The sequence below is a fragment of the Pygocentrus nattereri genome, chromosome 4 (genome assembly GCF_015220715.1).
Source record: "Pygocentrus nattereri isolate fPygNat1 chromosome 4, fPygNat1.pri, whole genome shotgun sequence".
In the NCBI taxonomy this organism is placed as follows: Eukaryota; Metazoa; Chordata; class Actinopteri; order Characiformes; family Serrasalmidae; genus Pygocentrus; species Pygocentrus nattereri.
Genome location: NC_051214.1, coordinates 36,359,670 through 36,383,444, shown reverse-complemented (window position 1 = coordinate 36,383,444; position 23,775 = coordinate 36,359,670). Strand labels below are relative to the sequence as shown.

General features: G+C 38.6%; 1 protein-coding gene across 10 annotated transcripts in view; it reads left to right on the top strand.

Annotated features, from left to right (window-relative positions):
- Positions 1 to 23,302, top strand: part of myt1la (myelin transcription factor 1-like, a) — a 78,389-nt gene extending 55,087 nt beyond the window's left edge. For 4 of the 10 annotated variants that reach the window (XM_017682469.2, XM_017682483.2, XM_017682460.2 and 1 more), the window contains exons 9-24: positions 1,538 to 1,628; positions 4,903 to 5,010; positions 6,764 to 6,984; positions 10,031 to 10,087; positions 10,416 to 10,693; positions 15,274 to 15,495; positions 16,280 to 16,398; positions 16,485 to 16,553; positions 16,654 to 16,716; positions 17,777 to 17,860; positions 17,981 to 18,202; positions 19,144 to 19,235; positions 19,391 to 19,494; positions 19,577 to 19,720; positions 21,347 to 21,409; positions 22,402 to 23,302. In XM_017682469.2, coding sequence (XP_017537958.1) covers positions 1,538 to 1,628; positions 4,903 to 5,010; positions 6,764 to 6,984; positions 10,031 to 10,087; positions 10,416 to 10,693; positions 15,274 to 15,495; positions 16,280 to 16,398; positions 16,485 to 16,553; positions 16,654 to 16,716; positions 17,777 to 17,860; positions 17,981 to 18,202; positions 19,144 to 19,235; positions 19,391 to 19,494; positions 19,577 to 19,720; positions 21,347 to 21,409; positions 22,402 to 22,542 — 2,078 coding nt within the window. In that variant the 3' untranslated portion in view covers positions 22,543 to 23,302. The remainder of the gene's footprint in view (positions 1 to 1,537; positions 1,629 to 4,902; positions 5,011 to 6,763; positions 6,985 to 10,030; positions 10,088 to 10,415; positions 10,694 to 15,273; positions 15,496 to 16,279; positions 16,399 to 16,484; positions 16,554 to 16,653; positions 16,717 to 17,776; positions 17,861 to 17,980; positions 18,203 to 19,143; positions 19,236 to 19,390; positions 19,495 to 19,576; positions 19,721 to 21,346; positions 21,410 to 22,401) is intronic. The other 6 variants (XM_017682522.2, XM_017682506.2, XM_017682477.2 and 3 more) reach the window with 5 other exon arrangements.
- The last annotated feature ends 473 nt before the right edge of the window (positions 23,303 to 23,775 follow it).

The window sequence follows — 23,775 nt, the reverse complement described above, 5'->3', positions numbered from 1 at the left end:
ACGTATCAGGGAACCACTTCAAGGGCTACACTTCTGCATTTTAAACTTATGAGGAAGGCATGACTAGTTTCCTCTTGAATTATTTATTTTTTGCTTGTTTTCAGTTTATTTGCCCTCTGTGTCCTAAAGAAAAGTTTAACCAATTCTTCAAAATTTTTACTGGTGCATGTTTACTCTCTTTATTTGGGCCTGATCGCTCCTGCTATGAATCACCATATAAAAGTTGAAAACTCTCTTCACATACATTTTGGACGAGAGCATGTTGCAAAATTTTTGAAAAATTGGTGAACTTTACCTTCAAACGTTGTTCTTGTTGGTAGCAATTGTTCTTTGTCCTGATGCAGCAGTTATTCCAACTAAAATGGATTTTCACCTGCTGTCTGAACATCTGTACGGCTTCTATACCTCGGCCAGCCTTACTCTAAGCTTAGTCTATAGCAGTTCAATGATTTCAACAATATTTATATTTAGTTCCACTATATTTGGATAGACCATAGATCATTTACAGATATTCTACAGAAGTTATTAATGAATGGTAAGAAGTTGATTCTTAATCGCCTTTAGGTTAGGATTAATATAAGGGTTAGGTTTAGCCCCAAGATTGGTGTTAGGTTTCAGCTTTGAGTTAATTTTACAGTTAGGGTAAGAGAAAGTTAAGGGGATTTGAATAGATATTTAGTTGAAGTCAAATGCAAGATAAGCATCTATACAAGGTACAAAATACAGGGGTTTCTGGAGGGTCCAGCATGTTTCATCTAAATTCTGGGGCGGTCCCTGAAAATAAACTTATTACAAAGTTATGCTGTAATAAAGTTAAACTATAATAGATGCTCAAATACAAATTCAGGGAAAGGTCATTGTTTAGCTTGCTTCACCTACAATTGGCGAATGGGTCTGCCTCAGGGCGGCGCTATAGCAAATTAGTTTAACCAGTTGGTCTTTCATGAACTAGCAGCTGTAACTATGCCTGGGATTACTCTCAAAAACGTTACAATATGCCATAGCATATTTGTGAATCTGAAAACTTGGCCAATTTCACAAGTGATTGGTGAAAAGAGACTAAAGAAGAGATCTCAATTGATGTGTTGAAAACTTCATTACCAAACTAGATAAGATCATTTCCAAAAGAAGAATCGTTAAACAAAAGATTTTATTGCCATTGAAGCTAACATCAGCACTGCTGTGGTGAGTGCTTTAGCAGCCAGCCAACGTTGGAGTCCCTAGCCCACACGGTAGCCCCCAAAAACCAGGGAGTATTTTGCGCACTGCATCTAAATATCATCTATCCAAATAAAGCATTACCCTATATTCTTCTAGAGTGACACTGCCCACTACTAACATTGCGCTTGCATGTCTTTGCATGCTGTCCTTTCTCTGTACGGCCTGATATCTTTATCTCTGTTCTCATCATGCCTAATGTTTTCAGCAAGCTAATTCAAACTAATTCAAGCCAATCAGAAGGCAAGGCTTACAGTTGCTCATTGGGTGTTCCTAACCTACACTTTCTCTGGCCTTTTCCTATCTTGTCTTCCTAAAGTTCTTGCAATGCATGAGAATGTTCTAAAGTGCCCCACGCCTGGCTGCTCAGGACGCGGCCACGTTAATAGCAACAGGAATTCCCACCGCAGGTGAGTGTTGCACCCGGGCCGAGGGGCTGAAGGAGCTGTCAGTTTAGTACAGGTTCAGACTTTGTTCAGACTCTCAGGCTGTTTAAAGCAGGCATGGATGTTAGAAAGCCCTGGTGTTTGAGCAGAGGTGTGAATAAAGAGAGGAGAGATTTGTGTGTCAGTGTTGAGGAGTCTGTCTCTCTGAGATCTGCTGGGAAATCTGAGGAATTAAGGTTTTTGCCCAGGCTTGCTTGTCTTGATCCTTAGACCTTATAAAACACACTGCTCACTACTTTTTTCTTTTCTTTTTTTCCTTCATGTAGCCACAACTTAATTTTGGTCAAAAGTGCACAGATGAAGAAATTTAGGTTAACAATAAAAAGTGTCAGTATTGGTAAAATATTAGTAGGTGATATATGAGTAGGCACAGACAATTTTACCAGACTTTTACAAAAATAAAATATTTACAAACAGTGAAATTGTAGAAATATCAAGACTTATAAGTTAGTTAGGATACAGTCATTACACATATCAGTACCAGTACCCTATGTCAGCTAATACTTAAGGATCAGGTAACTGTATCAGTATGGGAAGGCAAAAGTGGTATCAATGTGTTCTTATATTATTTTTGTGAGGTGGTATAAAAGTGTTTTATGGTAATGTTTGTTTATATTTGAAATAGTTAATGACATTTACATGTATTTATAATGTATTTATACTGATCAGCTTACATCTCATTAAATAAATGACATTGACATTCATTTTTATCTTAAATAATGGACATTTGTTCAGTTTATAACTATATTAAACGATCATTTCTAAATAAGATAATGTATATAATTTCACTTACTGAGCACCATTTTAGGTACACCTACGTGACACCAACATGGTAGTGGCAAGTTAGTGTGTGTTGTGCTGGTACAAGTGGATCAGACACGACAGTGCAGTTTTTAAACACTTTGTCCCCTCATTGTCCACTCTATCAGAAGCTCTGACCTTTTTGGTCCAACATGTTGATGAACAGTTAGAGATTATAGCTCATCTGTTACTGCACAGTTTGTTATAGCCATTCTTTGGTCCTTCATCAGTGGTCATAGGACACTGCCCACAGAATACTACAGTGACACTGAGGTGTTTAAAAACTCCAGCAGAATTGCCTTGTCTGATCCACTCGTACCAGTGCAACACACACTAACACACCACCACCATGTCAGCTGAGATTGATCCACCACCCAAAAAATACTTGCACTATAGTGGTCCTATGAGGGTCCTGACCATTGAAGAACAGGGTGGAGGGGGACTTACAAAGTATGCAGAGCAAAAATTTTTGTAGGTAGTCACTGATATCTTTTGAACTAGGTAAGAGTATTCATACCATTTACACCTAAAGAAGAGTTTTATAATAGCATGCCGTTAGTATGCTATTGTTAGAGTTATGAGTGACATGTAATAGAACAGGGTACATATGTATGATCTGCGCAAGGTATTCACGAACACACACTCTCTGCACATGCACGCAGTGTTAGATGCGTCTCCTCCTTGTGCGTACTGCTCTGATCTCCCGCTCTCTCAGACGCAGGCACACACACCCTGTTCCCTACTCACAGCCGCTGCAGGCCATGTTATATAGAACAGCTCCTGTGGGACAGACTCACACCCACTGAGCAGATATGAAGCAGGGGGAGCTGAGGAAAACAAAACACACCAAAAGGGGGGAATAAATTCACACATACACACTGTGCTGCATATATGTACATGTATATGTGCCTACCAATGCTCGGCCCTCGGTTGTCATGGCAACTCAGCATATCGACAGCGTTCCTTCTGTCTACCTGTCAACACCTCTCCCTGTGATTCAGCGGTGCAGTGTGAATGAGAGGCTCTGGCGATTCACAGAAATTTCAGAGTGCGCGTGAAATTGCAGAGTGGCAGTTGAAAGTGCATGTCTTTGTGTTCTTGTTTGTCATTTTTTTCACTCATGCTTATTTTTTACTGAAGTATGCATGTGTATAAATATGCGTGTGTGTGTGTGTGTACGATATGGATACGTGAAAGCAATGAAAAAATTATGAAAAAATGTGAAAAAAAATGTGAGCAAAAGAAAGATACAGAGACAAAAAGAAAGGAAGAGATAAGAGAAAGTGAGTGAATAAAAGATTAAGAATGACAAAGAGGCCATGCAAGAGAGGGAGAGAGAAATGGAAAGAGAGGCACGTACAGAAAGAAGGACAAGGAGAGTTAGATGGATGGAAAGGGAGACAGAGAAAGAAAGAAAGAAAGAAAGAAAGAAAGAAAGAAAGAAAGAAAGAAAGAAAGAGAGCAAAGAACAAAGGAGCAAGAGAGAAAAAATGCAAAAGATGAAAAGCAATAGAGAAAGAAGGAAAGAAAAAAGTAAAAAGAGAAAGAGAGAAATGATAGGGAAAATGAGAGACTAAGAACGTTAGAAAGAGAGAGAGAGATACAGAAAAGGAAAGAGGTAGAAGGTGAGAAAAAATGAGAGAATGAAGAAGAAAGAAAATGGAAAGAGAAAGGAATAGAGCAAAAGAAATAGAAATGAAGAGAGAGATAGAAAGAAAGACAAATCCTTCCAGCCAGATACTGCAGTCTCTTCAGAGAGAGAGAGAGAGAGAGAGAGAGAGAGAGAGAGAGAGAGAGAGAGAGAGAGAGAGAGAGAGAAGGAGACAGAGAGAGAAACTGAATGCTGTAGGGGGCTGTTTAGGGTGGAATACACTGAAAAGCACTGGCACTGCCACATAGAACTACAAACAACCAGCTCTTCTCTCTCTCTCTCTCTCTCTCTCTCTCTCTCTCTCACTCTCTCTCTCGCTCTCTCTCTCTCTCTCTCTCTCTCTCTCTCTCTCTCTCTCTCTCTCTCTCTCTCTCTCTCTCTGAAGACACTGCAGTAGCTGGCTGTAAGGATCTCTCTGAAGCCAGTCAGCCACAAAAGCCCAGCAGATTTCTGCAAAGCTGGGTCTTCATGATACACAACTAGGCCATAAGAGATACATAATTCACATGTAAATATCCCTGTGAGCCCCACACATGCACACAGTGGTCCTGCAAACACTGGCAGTCAACTGGAGCTGGAGTATCAAAAGGAGTCATCCTTCTCTGACTGGCACAAGCTCACCCCTTTATGGGTTTATTAAATATTCCTTTAAATCTCTCTGTTTCTGAAGGGTGTGTGTTTGTGTGTGTGTGCATGTTTGTGTGTTTCCTTTCACAATACATGACAGTGTGTGTGTGTTAATGTTGTGTTAACACTACATTGATGATTGCTTTGCTGATGTTGCAGTCTCTCGGGTTGTCCGATAGCTGCTGCTGAGAAGATGGCTAAGGTTCAGGAGAAGCACCAGTCCTGCGACGGCACCAAGTCCAACCAAGCGTCTGACCGTGTGCTAAGGTACTACACTCATTTAAACTTTGAGTTTTGTATATAGCATCTCTGCCTCTGAGAACAACATGGCCATGTTTTAATAAATACAGACTAATACATTAATAGCCTTCGTTTAGATATACAGCTGTTTCCATCATCAATAAATGAAGTCACATGTATTAGAATTTACGTACTGAAATGATCAGATGTGCCTTTAGAATTCATCAGACTTTAATTTTCAAACACTAATGTTTCTTAAACTCACAAATCACTGCAGTTTCTAAAAGTGAGATTGGAATAATGGTCTTGGAATGTGTCCTGAACATTTACCATCATCTAACAGTGTATTAACAGCAGGAAAAGGAACATTTCTAGGATATAGAGTATGCTCTGATTGCAACATCCCCTTAAAAGTCTCTGCGAACAAAAGGATGGTGTAATAGGACATTTGTCACACTTAGCTTATTGAAACAAGCAGAGAAATAGTGGTTCTGAACTTAAGTAGAACACACATATGCACACACACACACACACACACACACTTATTTTCTAAACCACTTATCCATCTGGGTCGAGGGGGGAGCTGGAGCCTATCCCAGTGGTCATAGGGCAGAAGGCAGGATACATCCTGGGCAGGCCTCCAGTCCATCACAGGGCTTAAGTAGCACAGGAAATATTTATTTATGATTTGAACTTAATGAGGCGGCACGGTGGCATGCTGGGTAGTGCTGTTGCCTCACAGCAAGTAGGGCCTGGGTTCAATTCCCCGGCCGGGTGACCAGGGTCCTTTCTGTGTGGAGTTTGCATGTTCTCCCTGTGTCTGTGTGGGTTTCCTCTGGGTGTTCTGGTTTCCCCCCACAGTCTAAAGACATGCAGTCAGGCCAATTGGACATGGTAAATTGCTGTGAGTGAATGTGTCTGTCTGTCTGCCCTGCGAGGGACTGGCAACCTGTCCAGGCTCCAGCACCCCCCCCCATGCGACCCAGAAAGAGAAGCGGCTTAGAAGATGTGTGTGTGATTTGAATTTATGCACACAGGCTTACTTTGTATTAAGACAATCTTTTTTTAATGATAAAAAGAACCAGTCATGGTACATTTAAAAATAATCTCAAAAACTATGAATACAATGATTTTGTTGAATTTAACGGTTTATTAAAAAATTTATTTAAAAATGTTACATTATTCCATTACATGTTATTTTTATGCCTAACAGAACAACATTAGATCGTTTAAATTACAGAACCTCCTCTGGTAAAACAAACCAGTGTTTTGTTTCAAGTTTAAGTACATATACTTAATATGGGGTTATATTAGGAGGGCTTAAATAAAGTAGAACCTACAGAAAATTGAGATCCTGCTCTCTATGCACTTAAAAATAATCATTAGGTGATGGAGAAAGATACTAACAGTACAGAGTGTCAATACTTTCTGTCAAAAAAGTGTTGAAATCCAATTAAATAACATTAATTATGTTCTCTTTATTATGTTTGTCAGTTTTTTAAAGTACTAAAGATGTTCAAAGTATTCACAGAAAGGCATATTTTGACTTAATGTGATATAACTTATCACAATAACAATAAATAATGTTCCCACCACTACTCTCATCTTCTAAGAGTTAACTTATATAGGTAATGTAAAACTGACATAGACTAACATAAAACATAATGTAAAACTGACATAGACTTTGAGAGTAGCTGTATGTAGACCAAGCAATATCCAGTACCACTGACTTTCAATTCCAGTAATGCACAGGCCTTCTCTGTTGATGATTATCTTCTAGGCCAATGTGCTTTGTGAAACAACTGGAGATCCCACAATACGGTTACAAGAACAACATCTCTACCAGCACGCCCCGCTCCAACCTGGCTAAGGAGCTGGAGAAATACTCCAAGACCAGTTTCGACTATGGTGGGGGCTATGACAGCCAGCCCCATGCCTACAGTAAGCGTTCCCTCACCCAGAAGAACCATGGACGAGACACCTTGCCCAGGGGATACGATGGTGAGTACAACCTGCTCATTCTTTTCTTTTTCTGGAAGCTTTCTTTAACAACAAATCTAAGATATGATGATCTTCTCTCTGGATGTGGGATGTAACAATTTGTATATTCATTCATCTTGTTATCAGAAAGCTTTAATCTCGAAGACCTTCAGCCAACAGTAGTGAACATCGCTGCTGTGAATCTCTTCTCTATATTAGAACTCCAAATGATATAGACTCTAGATGTTTTGAAGGCCAGAATCCAGCACAAATTGGGCTCCCTTATTTGAGTCTTTGATAGCTAGTCCACAAAGCTTTGCACTGGGGCATCTACTTTACCAGAAGTATGAAAACATCTATCTCAGAATCTCTTGTCGATCTGCAGTGAAGATATCATTATGAATTCAGCAGCATAGGTCATTTTTTTACACGAGTAAGCTTTCTCATTGAATGGAAGGCGAGTGTTTTGGAGCAGTGGAGGGGTGGAGTTCCCAAGATGATTTCTGGCCTACAGTAGAAATAGCTCACCTCCTAAATCTCAGGCGAGCCGTGTAGCCTGAGTCTGTCAGAGATTTGGGTTATGAGATGATGCTGGTGGTGATCTGCCTTTCTTCATTTTGACAAATGGCAAGCTTACAGGCAGGAACTGATAAGTCCCTGGTCAGACCTTCATATTTGAGGTGGATTGGTTTTCTTTGGGAAGGGACAAATTTAAGTGATTATCATTAAGATCTGTGATTTAATTCCAATATGAACTGGCAACGTCTATGTTTTATACAGCCTGACAGTAATGACTGTGGAATAAATAACCTCCTATTAACCTCCTTTCACTAGTTGAACCTGGAGCTCTACTGGAGTATTACTATTAGTCCTGCTCAAACTGACCTCATGCTAATACAATACTAAAAACCCAGGGACAGGGGAAGGTGTTTTTTAGTCAGATTGCTGAAATTTTAAGCAGCATCTAAACTTGTACACAGTTGCGTGAAAACCCAAAATGACATGTTTTGTTGATGCACGCAGGTAATCTAACTAATCTAAGAGAATACACTTACATATACCATTTTTGTCATTTTTAGTGCACAATTTCTGTCTGAGTTTAATATACTGAAAAACAAACATCACTTATAAAATGTACCATAGCTTATGCACAAGCCATGGTTTATATTTTATTTTTCCTAATATGTGAAATTCAGCAATTACACCAAAATTTTGTGTTAAAATGTGCACAAGTATGTTCTCTGTAGAGGGGGTGTTAACTTATGTTCACTAACAACATCAATAAAACGTTATTTGACCAGGGTGCCCAAACTTTTGCATATGAACTCTGATCATTTATATATTTTCATATATAAATGATCAGAATAACATCTTACTACATGCTATAATGTGGCAAGAGACAACATTATACACATGTACTTGACACAGTTAATACCCACCCTGCTTTCTTGTTCTTGATGCAAACTTAATGCAACTTTATATTTGAGTGGCAACTAATCAGATTGTTGATATTCGGCACAGTGACTGATTGTGTCACTCCCACAGTCACACACAGAGATTTAACACTCAAACAGACCCTTAGCGGGAGATATAATGGTTGATTAAAAAATGAATGTATTCAAAAGATGAGAATTTATTACGTTTATTTTTTTTTACATCTAACAGAACAGTATTAGATAGCTTTGGAACACAAAACTGGCAGAAAGCTTTGAACACACTCTGTCTCTTTGCACCTCAACTTTCTTGTGCTTTAGCAACATGAAATCTAAAGTCTGAAATCTGAGAATGCTGCAGCACCTTTTCTTCCTGCGTCAATACAAAAATCTGTTATTAGTCATGACTGCGTTGTTATTGTTATTGAGTGTGGGGCCTGTCTCTTCATTCTGATGTGAACCTCCGGGGTTTTTAAAATGTGACAGGAAATTACACAGACACTTAGTTAAGCGTGAATTGGCCACTCAAGTCCCACTCATTATATTGCTCATTAAAGAACTTTCTCTGGTAAAACAAATCCAATGTTTATGTGTTTTGTCTCAAGTTCTAAATCAGACAGTGCAGATACTTAATATAATTATAATAATGGGGTCATGTTGGGAGGGTTTAAACAGAGCAGAACCTACAGAAAAGTGAGATTCTGCTATCTATGCCCTTAAAAATATTCATTAGGAGATTGAAAAAAGATTCAGTAGCCTATATCAATACTCTCTGCGGCAAGAGTATTGAGCAGGCTCTGTGTAAAGTACAAATGCAAAAAAAAATCATAAATAAAAGAGACTAGACTGTGTTTCCAAGACAGTGATGTGCAAATCATTGAAATAGGATTTGCAGGTACTTCACACTGACATGGGATTATTTTCGCTTCAATTCTAAACTGCATGTTTCTTAAGAAGGCCAGTCAGACGTGGGCAGTCTTTCAGTTTTTGAATCTGCATCTTTCGGTGAAGTTAGTCCCACACGTACACTCACTTTTTGTTACTCTTTTTTTATTATTTTGTTAGTTTTGTGATGTGAAAGAGGACATTGTATAAGAATTGTGCAGTTGATTTACACTGCACAGCAAATGCTGTTATTCATACAAAGCAAAAAAGAAACAACCGAACAAATGAAAAAGGTTACTTTGATGAATATTTTAAATATATGTAAAGGGATTCCAGTGGCATTCATGGCCAGTGTTAATTTACATTGTCCTGTCAGACAAAAGAGAGCTTATTACCATATCCACAGCCATGGTATATTATCCTGCAGTTAAGCAACTGCTTGTTTGAAGTGGAATAATGGATGATGTTTTATTCTGGTCTGTTTTTATGGTTGATCCTCCATAAGGTTAATTTTTCCACAATTCTGCCTGAAAATGCTTTTAGTGAAGGTGCTAGTGAATTCCTGTTAACAATGTGTAGCCCTATGTTGGAAACGTAGATACACTGTCACACTGCTCTCTCTCTCTCTCTCTCTCTCTTTCTCTCTCTTTCTCTCTCTTTCTCTCTCTCTCTCTCGCTCTCTCTCGCTCTTTATCTCTCTCTCTTTCTCTCCCTCTCTCTCTCTGTATCTCTCTGTTTTTCTCTCTCAGACACATTTGCTCTCAGCATTCATCATGGAACATCAGATCATCCAATAAGCGAGTCTTGTAGGTGTCTATCTATCTATCTATCTATCTATCTATCTATCTATCTATCTATCTATCTATCTATCTATCTATCTATCTATCTGTTTAGATAGATTCACAGTATTTATCAAAGCTGTCTATCTATCTATCTATCTATCTATCTATCTATCTATCTATCTATCTATCTATCTATCTATCTATTTATCGTTCTGTCCTCCACTAAGCCTGCTTTAAGTCTGTTCACCTGTGCCAGACATATGCACTTTTTTGCATATGTCACAGTTCTATATCTCTGATAGTAAGTGTGCATGTGTGTATGTTTTTTTTGTGTGTGGGCTGTGCGTGACAGCAGCTAAGCGCTACTGTAAGACCTCCAGTCCGGCCAGCAGTACAACGAGCAGCTACGCTCCTAGCAGCAGCAGCAGCAGCAGCCTGAGCTGTGGGGGCGGCAGGGGGGGCAGAGGAGGAGAGAGCAGTGCCAGCAGTACCTGCAGCAAAAGCAGCTTCGACTACACACACGACATGGAGGCGGCGCACATGGCAGCCACAGCCATCCTCAACCTGTCCACACGCTGCAGAGAGATGCCCCAGAGCCTGACTGGCAAAGGCCCCGAACTGCTCGCACAGGTCAGCACCAGCACCTGCTCTGTCTCTCTCACTTCACCACTTAAACCCCAGGTGTTCTGTTCAGTTAGATGTCTTAAATGGCGATTTCATTGATTTTGCTAAAAGTTTGCACAGTTAAATGGTTAAAATGTAAGGAGTGTCATTCAGAGTAGTTTGATGTGAAATGCTCTGTTCAAAAGAAACTTACTGACCTGTTCCCATTGGTGGTGATAAGAACATCCAGGAGTTTCTAAAAGCTACTTCACAGAAAGTTATTAACATTATTAATTTTGCATGTATAAACTGTGGCCAGAACTGTGAATGTGCAGATCCGTTCGTTATATTGTGTATTAAATCAAATAAGTTGTAGTTGTAAGTTAAGTTGTAGACATCACAACCCCTGGTTCGTGTCACCACCATGGTAAAGAAATCTGAGTCAATAAAGTTCTGTACACTGCAGTCTCACATTACACCACTTTGAATGACTTGTTTGCATCTGAACAATTGATTTATGCAGAAATTTGAGGCTTATTTTTACACTGGCCATGAGTTACTCATTAATAATGAAATTATGAAAATATGTGCGGTTTATTTGTATGTGGTCTAGTTTTCTGACAATGTCTGATTCTCTTATTGTTGCTCTAATTTTTACAGGTTTAAAGGAATAATCTTCCATCTTTAATTTAATCTCTATCTACTGCATCTGTTGCACACAGTTGATTGCCATAGACAATCATTTTGATGCATTTGCCTTTACTTAGAAAACAGAAATTCTGTTGATGAAAAAATTTACAATAATAGTCAATAAGGCAGATAAGTGCTCTAATCCAGTCTGAAATGTTGGTCTGAAACCAAATATAATATGAGAATTTTCTGTCTGAAACTGACCTGAGCCAGTCCATCATCATGCACAGTACAAAATTAAACCTGACAGGATGGTATTAGTTGCTATGTAGTTACAATAATAGCTAAACAATATAAAACATCTAAAATAGTATGCCACAATAAAATACTCAGCTGTTCTAATAAACTTTCAACAATATGCCATTCTTAAGATGTACATATCAAGATTTTAACTCTTTGAAGAAAGATGAAACTCTTTTTTTTACATAGAACATATGGCTGCCAAACCTTGTATCTACATTTTTGTCGTTTTTATAATACAATAGAGATTGCTACTCTTTAAATTGTGAAAAAATACTGGTTATTTATAATGTTGACTCACATTAAGAATAAAGTATGTTTTTTTTCTCCTGCAAAGTTACCATTTACAGGGAGATGCCAAGTTTTGTTCTGACAGCAGTAATATAACAACATATTTAATGTATGTCATGAGCTACTTTTTGGCCAAATCGACGTAAATTAATCTAAATTTGCTGTTTATTTCCAGTGCATCTATTTTTTCATGAGCTTGTTCTTTTTTGTTAAATTCTGTCAATTTGCATAATTCCAGCATGCTAGATTAAAAACTATTTGCAGGTAAAGACAGTAGCAAAGAAGAATAAAGTAAGGTATAAAACTAAAGCAATGGAAATGCAGGGTAAAACCTGTTCAAAGTTGGAGGTGGGCTATGAAAATCTGAACATCCGAGCAGAACTCGAGCACAAAGCATATTTGGACAACCAAACCTGACCAAATATGATATTAGCAGTCAGGTTTGGACAAATATTTCCAGCTCTTGGCAGGCCTTTCCATTGCCTTCTGTTATATACAGTATAGTCAACAGTAGTAATCAGTCATATGTTACAGATATGGCAGATAGACATTAGTTTCCTCTAACTATATTTAAATTTTGCTTTGCTGCTCTGACTGAATGATAAACTAGTTCCATCTCATTCTGAGCAGTCTGAAGCAAGTCATTTATTCCATTTTCCTGTGCAGTGGTACAGCGGGTGGCATGGAGACTGCGTGTGCTGGGTGTGGTGTTACAGAGGTGCCAGGGCTGCCTTGATTTGGCATGCCGAGCAGCTGCTATGTGGGTCATCATATGAGCTTAATGGTCTGAGCAGGTCTTGATTGCTTTAGTGACACATCGATTGTGGAGATAATCTGAAAGGTGATAACAGGAGCGAAAGCAGCATCTGACAGCAGGAAGAAAGCTGGTGCAGTATTAGCCCGCTCTCTTTCTCTCTCTCTCTTCTTCTCTCTCTTTCTCTCTCTCTCTTTCTCTCTTTCACTTTCTCTCACTCTCTCTTTCTCTCTCTCTCTCTCTCTCTCGCTGTCTCTCACTCTCTCTTTCTCTCTCTTTCTCTCTCTCTCTCTCTCTCTCTCTTTCTCTCTCTCTCTCTCTCTTTCTCTCTCTCTGTCTTTCTCTCTCTCTCTCTCTCTCTCTCTCTCTCTCTGTATGAGACAAGTTGGATCGATGGTGTTTTCAGCTACAGCTCAAGCCCGGCCTGTCCTCCCATTGGGTGCAGTAGAAAGAGTGTGACCTCTCTTTAAGGACACTGGGACGAGCCAAAGCCTAGAGAAAGAGAGAGCAAGAGAAAGAGGCAGTGGGGATGATCACTAATGAGGGACTATAGATGGAGATGTAGGACAGGGAACAGTGCATCATCCTGCTGTCCTTTTTCATAAGGGTGGGCAGCAGGAAAAGAACAGAACATCACATTTCACATTTACATGAGAAACAATATGCATCATAATGTTTAGTTTTCCAGAGGTTTGGGGGAAAGGGCTATAACTAGGGTCTAAAAAATGAATGAGCCTCCCATCTGGAAATTCCTTTCAATTAATAAGATGGTAACATAAATAGCTTTAGATTAGTGTTTTTATGTCAGAATATTGTTATTTAGGCACAATAATAAATTATTCTGGGCAATCAAACTATATATCTGTATCATGTGATACCAAATAACCTACCCAACTATGATATCATCCACGTAGCATGACAGTACAATAATCTGCTCAATCACTTAAACTTTCCAGAGTAAATAAAGTTTTTATCAATAAAGTTAACATCTTAATGCATGTGGCTGTGCTCTAGTATAAATAAACATTAGGTTAGCTTTCAGTCAAGTGACTGTCAAGCTATTAGCCAAAAAAAAACCTCTCGGTACTCATGATGGGCAGCCTGAGCCTGAAGGAGCCCAGTAAAAAATTTGGAGGACCATGGGCAATTGCCCCTTCTGCCCCAGTGGTTAAACCACTGTTAGGGACCATTTTTGGAAATGTACTGGGAAACCAGTAGTGCAGAAATGATTTATTTTTTCTTAATTCCACATTTTCAAAAAAAAAAAAACTATTTAAGGAGGACCTGAAGAAAAATCAAAACAAGTAAAAAACTAGTAAATAATTGATTAATAAAATGATAATGATGGGATAATTAGCTGACATCAAATCAGTTCCTTGTTACTATGCAATTTCAATTCAGTTACAGTGTAGTTACAGTTTGTTTTTGAGGGCTGTCTATATGTACTCTATATCTATCTTTTAAAGAAAAACATGCAGTTGTTCCGTATTGTAGAACTACTGACGATATCCATGATTTACTTAGAAAAACATATTGTGACCTAATTCTGCAAATATCGTCATATTGCCACTCCTATTTTTTCTTTATCTTTGCCTTCAGTCTCTTTGTTCTTCCTTCCATATTTCTTTTGGTTTCCTCCTCTGCCTCTCTTCTGACCACCTCCTACAACTCACTTTCTCTTTTTTTTTTGTAAGCCACAGTTATTATCCATTTATTGTATATTTAATTTAATTTACATAATTGTTTATGTACAATTACATTATTCTGTAATTAATACAAAATGATGTAATTAATTACATTTACATTCAGATTACATACTTTATCAACAGGTTCAATTCTGCATGTTTTGATGATAAACAAACTGTTACAAATACGGCAAAAATTGATCCCTGACGATGCCAAGAGAGCATAACTGCGTGTTATATCTCTCTAGGTTGGTAGGATGGCCTCTCTCCCCATAAAACACTGTGATACTAGTGAACATGGGGGTCTGTTAGCTGATGTAACAGAATTGGCAGTTAGCATTCTCCTCTAGATGTGTTGCTGTCACTGACTTTATGTTAGCCGTAGTTTGAAAGCATGTAGTGGCTCACTTTATGTGCATCAGAAGATGCACATGTTAGCATTCATCTTCCCAGCTTTGTATCATCGTAGAAGGAGATAAAAAGGGGGTTTGAGCTTTAAAAAAGTTAGTGTCCAAGCTTAAACAGTTTAGTCATTTGAACTTGTTAACTGTAATAGTTTTTTGCATCATGTATTAGGTATAAATTGTCCATGACTAAGTTGGTGGAACAAATCTGGTAAAAAAAACTGTATGCATAACAATAACTTATCAGATCCAAATAATACTAAAATATCTCTTCTTCTACTTCAAAGTTTTGAATCCACCATATTTTTTTACTTGTTTTAGTGAGCTACGGGAGAGAAATAATTAATATAAAATATAAGATGTGGTGCTTTGAGGCTGACATGCCATGAGGGACCTAGGAAGGATCATTTTTGTGATTTGATACTATGCACTGTTCTGTGTGTATTTCCATGAATTTTTATTGAATTCTGCTTAACTCTTTCTTCTTTTTTCTATCTTTCTTCCCACCCTTCCTTGTCTCCTCTCCTGTTCTGTGCTGTGCAGAGTGCAGATGAGCGGGATGCAGAGGAGAACAGTACACTGGATCTGAGTGTGGGTCGTGCAGGTGGGCTGGGGGAGGCTACAGTTCTCACCCAGCTACAGCCCATGTCCCCGCAGCGCCAGGCACTGCTCAATAGCCGCTGCTACCAGATGAGCCCAGCTGACTGCTGGGACCCGCCCGTGGATTACACCAAGATTAAGCGGCTGCATGAGGACCACAAAGAGGTAGTGCCTCCAGCTCCCCACATGGGAGCACTGCTGCTTTATAGAAGTGAATACAGATAGATGGCAGAATGGGATCGATCAGCGTTTTGTCAGTGTACTGAGTATTTTATCGGAGTAATCAGTGACATTTTAACAGGGTGGCAGATAAAGCAGATACTACAGGCTGTTGCATTTTACGTTGGGGCAAATGCTGGGATATAAAAGCTAAGGATATAGTAGGTATTTTGCTGTAGTATTAAAAAAAAGATGGATGAGCTATTCCACCAAAAGAACATGAGTGACATCTAGTGGTAAAAGCTAGTACTGCGTATTGCCTGACTAGTCAAAGGATTAACCTTTTAAATTCCCAAATGTTTTACATCCTATGGCTTATTGTTCAGTTTTATGTGATTTTTTTTGTTATAGGTTAAAACTATCACATATTGTTAAGGTACAGAGGTGAAGAATGAAAGCTTGAGCAAACCAGCAGGGTAATGTGATGGAAAATATGATAACTTTACTCCTTAAATTTTAGTTTTCAGTTAGTAATCTTAAAGCTTAAGGCACCTATCAAAATAATTGTCATGCAGTTATGAAAGGGGGGAGATTAAAGTCTGGTCCCACATACACACCCTTCAGATTAGTATGTTATTCTGTCTCTAATGTTATTAGGGTCTCTAATGTCACTGAAATCATGTCAAAATGCAAATTTCTATTAAGGACTAAGTATAATCCATATACCCCAAACAAGACAATTGTTTATAAATGAGAAATACATTTCCTGCTGTGTTTCTGTCCTTATCAGGATGAGCTGGATCCATTTCAGGAGCTGCTGGAGGATCAGCAGTACCCAGGAGAGGTGTCCCTCCCCAGCCCAAAACACAAATACACCCCTTGCAAGGAGAGCAAGAAAGAGCTCCTCACGTAAGATCGGCATCCTCACATTCTTTAACAAATAATGGCTTTTGAGAACGTTAGAATGGTCATTAATTCTAAATCTGTCTCCCCAGGCTGTCCAGTTGCCAGCTGGCTGACAAGGGCATGCGTGGCATGATGGCAACCAATTCACAGGATCTGAAGTAAGCTTGACGATATCATGTTCATATCCTGTCACATGTCCTTCACTGCTGTGCAGAAATGAGGTCTAGCCCTGTGGATTCTTGCTGTATCTGTGTACAGGTGTCCAACTCCAGGTTGCGATGGCTCCGGGCACATAACAGGCAACTACGCCTCACACAGGAGGTAACCACACACACATATACACAAACATTACACTTGCTGTATAATACACATTTAGATACAATGCTGGCCAAAAGTTTTAAATCACAATTTGAAATGATAGAATCACATTTTCAACAATGTGAAATTGGGTTTTGTTGGAGATTATTGCAAAAAATTATTCTGACCTCTTTCTGCAGTCCCCCTAGTGCCAATTTCACTATTCCATCTTTGTGGATAGGTGTGAATTGTTTTCACAGTATGACATTTTCATCCCTCCTTTTTTACCCCTCATGACTCACTAGCAGCTCAACACAGAATCACAATGTTTCACACACATAGAGCCAACAGTGTCCTAGTTAATCTGATAAGTTACAAATCTTTTTTTTCCAGTTGATTTTATGAATCAATTTCCATTATGCTGGCAGAAAAACCTGCAGTCTGAATCTTTGCTTTTGCAATATATGAAGAACTCCTAACACTAGGTTTGGTTTCCTTTGAAACAGGGTAACCGTCTCTCGTGATAAAAGTGTTTGCAAAATACTGCAAATTAATTTTGTGCACAGGACTGGCAACAATCAAATCTGATCTGAAGATTGAAAAATCAGTGATAATAAAAGTGCTACTCGTAGATGAGGTGTGGTAGATGTAGGGTATGAAGCATACTCAATAGGGCATGAGTTTTATTGTACTTCACTGTGTATTGTAGTTTATTGTATTGTTTGTTATTGTATTGCATTGAATGGCACAGAGTTCTGCATTCAACTCTTTTTCTTTTTCTCTTGGTGTCTGCAGTGACATCTTGTTTCTAGCAGTATCTGAGCTCAGTCTTTTTCTCTAAGCTATTGGTAACTAGCAGAGATACGTTCTCTAGATTGATAAAGCACTTCTTGTAAGCCGCTCTGGATAAGAGCGTCTGCTAAATGCTGTAAATGTAAATGTGTCCAATCTTCCAGGCCAGCTACCGAACTGAGCTGTTTCAAGATTACACGATTTCATATATTACCCAGTTAATATGACAGGTGATTCCAAACCTTTGATTTAAGTAGTGCCAACAAAACATAATAAGGTTTCTCTCTTGCAGTTTGTCAGGCTGTCCTCGAGCAAAAAAGAGTGGAATTAAAATCATGCACAGCAAGGAGGACAAGGACGACCAGGAGCCGATCAAGTAAGTTTTCCTCAGCTTGTATGTCTTGGGGTCATGTTGTGCTCTGTTTGTGTTACAGCGTGAGCATCAGTATGAGTGTGTGTACATGCTCAGAACTCAGTACTCCCCTCGTATCTGCAGGTGTCCTGTACCAGGGTGCGACGGTCAGGGTCATGTGACAGGAAAGTATGTGTCTCACCGCAGCGCCTCCGGCTGCCCACTGGCTGCTAAGCGGCAGAAGGATGGCTTCGTAAATGGAGCTCCGTTTGCCTGGAAGTCTGGCAAGACGGATGGCATGACATGCCCCACGCCCGGCTGTGATGGCTCAGGCCATGTCAGTGGCAGTTTCCTCACACACCGCAGGTATGTATGAGAGCATGTATACCTCAGCTCCACTTACCATATAGATGCAATATCTAGTTCAATAGTTACAGACTGTAGTCCATCTGTTTCTCTACACACTTTATTAGCCCCCTTATACTCTTTTGATCTAAGGTCAGGACCCCCACATGACCATCACAGAGCAGGTATTATTTGGGTGGTGGATCAATCTCAGCGCTGCAGTGAAACTGAAGTGTTTAGTCTATATTGTGCTGGTACAAGTGCTTTAGTGTCACTCAGTGTGTGTGTGTGTGTGTGTGTGTGTATATATATATATACAGTAATGTGTGAAAGTCTTAGGCGCCCAAGACACATTTTCAATATTTACATTTACAGCATTTAGCAGATGCTCTTATCCAGAGCGACTTACAAGAAGTGCTTTGTCAACCTAGAGAAAGTATCTTTGCAAGTTAACAATAGCTTAGAGAAAAAGACAGTCCTGAGCTCAGATACTGCTAGAAACAAATGTCACTGCAGACACCAAGAGAAAAAGAAACAGAGTTGAACGCAGAACTCTGTGCCATTCAATGCAATACAATAACAATAAGATACAATACAATAAACTACAATACAGAGTGAAGTACAATAAAATAAGTGCAGCTTATAATTAAATAATTGATTATCTATTTATTTGTGTAGTTTTTAATTTTATAGATTTATAATTTATAGAATATTACTCAATAATGATTTTAGTGTGTTTGTTTGACCATTTTCAAACCTCTCCTCAAGCAAGCTCAGTATTATATGTAATTAAGAAGCATCTCCTGATTTGACCAATCAGTGCTTCATTAAATTGTGCTCATGATGTTATTGGTGATATTAACAAGTTTTTATGTTTATTTGAATTATGAATATGACTTAATTCTAATGTATATTGTGATAAACTCACTGCTGAAGTATATGTATGTATTTCCTTTGTGCAGTCTGTCTGGTTGTCCCCGTGCCACTTCAGCCATGAAGAAGTCTAGGATAACTGGAGTGGAAATGCTTACTATCAAGCAGCGTGCAAGCAAAGGTACTTTATAATTTAACTTTTTGTAATAAACACAGTGACAGCAATTTCATCCAACAGACATGATGTGATAGTATTCCTGGTTTACAGAAGTAGAGTATGTCAGTATGAAGTTCCACATGTTATTAAGAGAGGGGTCACTTTGTGTTTCTATTTAGGGATAGAGAATGATGAAGAAATCAAACAGCTGGATGAAGAAATCAAAGATCTAAATGAATCAAACAATCAAGTAGAGTCAGACATGATTAAACTTAGGACTCAGGTAAGACATTTCCCCTCATTTTTCATGATCTGCAAAAATTCACTTATCTGTAATCATGGCAACTGGCTCTGTCCTTATCCAGATAACCACCATGGAGACCAACCTGAAGTCCATGGAGGAGGAAAACAAGGCCATTGAGCAGCAGAATGACTCACTGCTGCATGAGCTGGCCAACCTCAGCCAGTCACTCATCAACAGCCTGGCCAACATCCAGCTCCCTCATATGGTACGAGACAGTGTAGCACCTGCATCACACACTCAATATGTTACAGAAATTTAATAACCAAGTTACTTATGAACAGTGAAGTCAATGATAGAGCATCTAAGAAGGAAACCATTTTATGTTTAATCTCCTTAAAGGAATAGGATGGCATTAGATTAAATTTACATAATTCCCAATGTTGACAATCAGCAAAGACATGTTTCTTTAGTGTTGCACTGGAGCTATGAGGGTAAATTAGTTATCAAGGAATGCAACATATTAGCACAGTGGAAAAAACAGATAGCATTCAAGACAGCTGCTGCTACAAAAACAATGTCCTATAATGTTAGGAATCACATAAGCAAGTCTATTTGAGATTAATTTATTTGGTCTAAAGCCAACATGACTTTGAATTCATTTTCTAACTCATGCTGAGATTCATTCTCATTGTGTACTGCAATATATTTTGAAATGAAACGTGGTATCAAGGAGGGTTTCTAAGCTAGTTCAGCATTTTGTTTGATGAGGTGGTGGGAGGAGGATTTTTACCAACCACTAGTGCACAGTGATGCAATCAAAAATCAGCAGATGTTTTAGAAGCAGGTAAAAGTCAACAGAAAATACAACACACAAGAAAATGCACCATGCTTACAGAAAATACTAGAGTTTTGTCTTTTACATTATATGACGTGATAATATGGACAGAGACCAGTTCTAACAAAGTAGAAAAAGGTCCATTTTAATTTTAGGTTGGCGTTTAGCAAGTGTTAGATTATTTAGGATTGCAGTTTGAACTATGCTAAGCTTTACTTACTTGTTGGCTACATTAGTCTGATAGCTCCAGTGCAAAACTAAGAAAGCAAGCTTCAGACACCAAACCTGTCTTGATTAATCATCTGGGGGGAAATTGTGTAAACGTGATTTTTCATTTAACTATTCCTTTAATGGTCTACAAATTATTTGGCAAAACTCAAAAGATCAAGTCATGTCAAATCAAAATTTTCCCATAATGTATAGTATGAAGCAGCACTGGACAGTGTTAACATAGCCCAAGTCTTTCTAATGGGACAGTGATAGAGCTGAGTTCCTTCCATCTGCTTCTTTATGTATGTTGTTGAGTTTCTCGCAGCTCCATGTGCTTCTGTGCTTAGGTCACTTCCCTTACTGGTCATTCTATGAAAAAAACTTCACTCCAGCGACTGCTTTTCAGTTGAGTAAGAACATGGCTGCTGCGCCTGCTCATGGTACTGACCATGACAGGTCTGTACTGACTGAAAGAGGGTATGATTGGACAATCCCTGCTCTTCAGCGGTAGCCATGTTGGTAAACAACTGAAAGATGTCCCTTTTGAATATGGCTCCTCAGTTCTCCACCTCCACCTCAGTGAAATGGAACTGAATGCAGGAACCCTGTTGGGGTTCCTCACATCTCATCAGCATTGGATGACTGTTGGCTTTTTATGTGCTGTTCTAATTCTTTACATTGTATATTAGGAGTCCAAAACCAAAGTGGGTACATAGCGTTTCTGAAAATCAACTGTTAGATTACTGGCTGTGCATTTTTTACTGTATCATACAGAGAAATTTGCACCATCTGTAAGAAAGCTTCATGCCCAGCTAATAGTATTCTCTCTACACCTCTCCCCTGTAGAAACCGGTGCCACTGAAAGAGGCCCCTGTTAAAAATTACTGCTGTTTACAGATGCCCCACAGAGTAAGAGATTCATTTTCCATAGTCTAACTTTATCCTTTTCCTCACTATCATTTTCTTCCCTGTAGCCCTTTTCCTCTCCGTTACACACACTGTGGTGTATATACATCACAAATGTCCATACATGTTGCCACATTTTAGCCAATAAGTTTAAAAAAGTGCAGAACAACAGTTTATTGCAGCTCGTACTTTACAAGCTGGGGTTACAGTATGAGCCATATTTATTCATTTGCATAATGTCTTTCGTTAAAATGTTTCCAACCAGGTAGAGCACATGTGTCAAGCTCCAGTCCTTGCGGGCCAAAACACTGCAGACTTCAGCACACTGCCTCATAAACACACCCAATTCAGCTTATCAACCAGTTAGCAAGGCCTTCATGAACTGAATTCAGAGTATTAGATTAGGGTACATGTTAATATCTGCAGCACTTTGGCCCGGAGGGCCTCACAGTTTGACATGCCTGTGGTAGAGTGACATTTAGTGGGCTGGTGCTTGTTGATACTTCTTTGCCTTCCATGACACTGCCACTTTTGTGTTTTTACTTCATTAGTGAGTATCAGTACTGCTGAAACACTCATATGCATGAAATTCACCATAAGGCATGCACTCATAGCACATTTGCCTTTTTGTTACATTGTCCATCTTATGATTTTGTCAGTTTAGTGTAAAATAAAAGAACATTTCTTGGTTAGAATGATTTGCCTGTAGAATAAGTCTGTTAGATGTGTCAAAAGAAATTGTTGAAGGTAATGCTTGACATTTTAAATTATTAACTATGTATACACTCTACTTTTATATACTTATTCTGTCCCTTTTAGCTAGATATATTAAAATAAAGAGGCCCTTCTTTCCCTAAAACTTACCTCTCCCCTGTCCCTTTTCTGTTATATTCTACAAAATCTGTACTAAGTAACATTAAGTGAAAATTCTAAGTTCATCTTCAAGAGCACTTCTGACTTTGGCCAACCTTCACTGATTCCAATCTGTTTCGCAGGAGCCGATGAACGAGCAAAACTTTGATAGTTACGTGAGCACTTTGACAGATATGTACACTCATCAGGACCAGTACCAGAGCCCTGAGAACAAGGCCCTGCTGGAGAACATCAAACAGGCTGTGCAGGGCATCCAGGTGTAGCTCGCCGAGACGCTGCCAGGTAATGGGGTCGCATACGCAAGCGCTGATCAGCAAAAACAAAACAAAAAAGAGGAATGAAGAAACAAGAAAAAAACATGTACAAATGCGGATAATGATTATGATTTTTTGCTGCTGTAATTTATTGTATTATCTTGCATTATTTATGATTCTGTTATGCTTTTGAGGGGGAAAAAATACCTAACTTATTTGTTGCCTTGCTTTAAAGATGATTACCAATGGCAAATGTTTTGAGGAACATTCATGTTTTGTACATTTTTCATATGACCTGACATAATGTGATGTACTGTTTATAGCTGCTAATGTATGCACATTTTAGTGTATATGTATTTACTAATTGTAAACAAAACCATCCATTGTTTTAAAAGCTTACTGACAAAATGGGGGGGAGAAAAAAAACATTGCAGTGTTGAAGAGGAGAGGTAAACGGGAATGTAAAGGGCAATCAGCTAATAAGCTTTTTTCTTTTTGGAAACAAGAGGAGTTCAGTATGTGCTGTGCAGGTTGTTCAATGGATGTTAAATGGTTAATTTTGTAACAATATTACGGAACTTCATAAAGATTCATCTTTTGTTCAGAGATACATTTTACAGTGGTCAGTGTGGGCACTCTAATGAAATACATGTATTGCTCTTTGTGCTTTTGTTTGTTTTTCAAAAGGTTTAAAAAAAAAACAATAAAAATGAACGGACAAAAAGACCTCAACATTCTCGTGAAACATCATAACACGGAACCCCACTTAGTGCAAATCCCAAGATCGTGAGAGATATATTTCATAACCGACACCATTCTTAACGTTATTTCCATTTAGTGAAGGCCAATCACTATGGAAAGAAATTTTAAGGAGACAATCCAGCATAAATTGTGAATTTATGATCGTAAACTATTAGTAGGTAGTGAGATATAGCATATCAGCAATATATGACAATGAATCAATCATTTATTTAGATATGGGATGCAAAAGTTCGGGTATATGCAATTTCTTATTCTTGACATCACAGAAAACTGAGTAATCTTTTTACTAAATGTAAAGTATTAAGTTTTATATAAATCTTTTACTACAATCATGTTTTAGGGTTTAAACATGAGTGATCAAGTCCAAATGGATGAATGCATATGCATTATGGTTTTACATTTCTCATGTTCTGTTTTGCACAGGGACGCCTTCGTTTCCATGTTTTGATGTTTTTTTATTATTTGTTTTAAAAAGTAAAA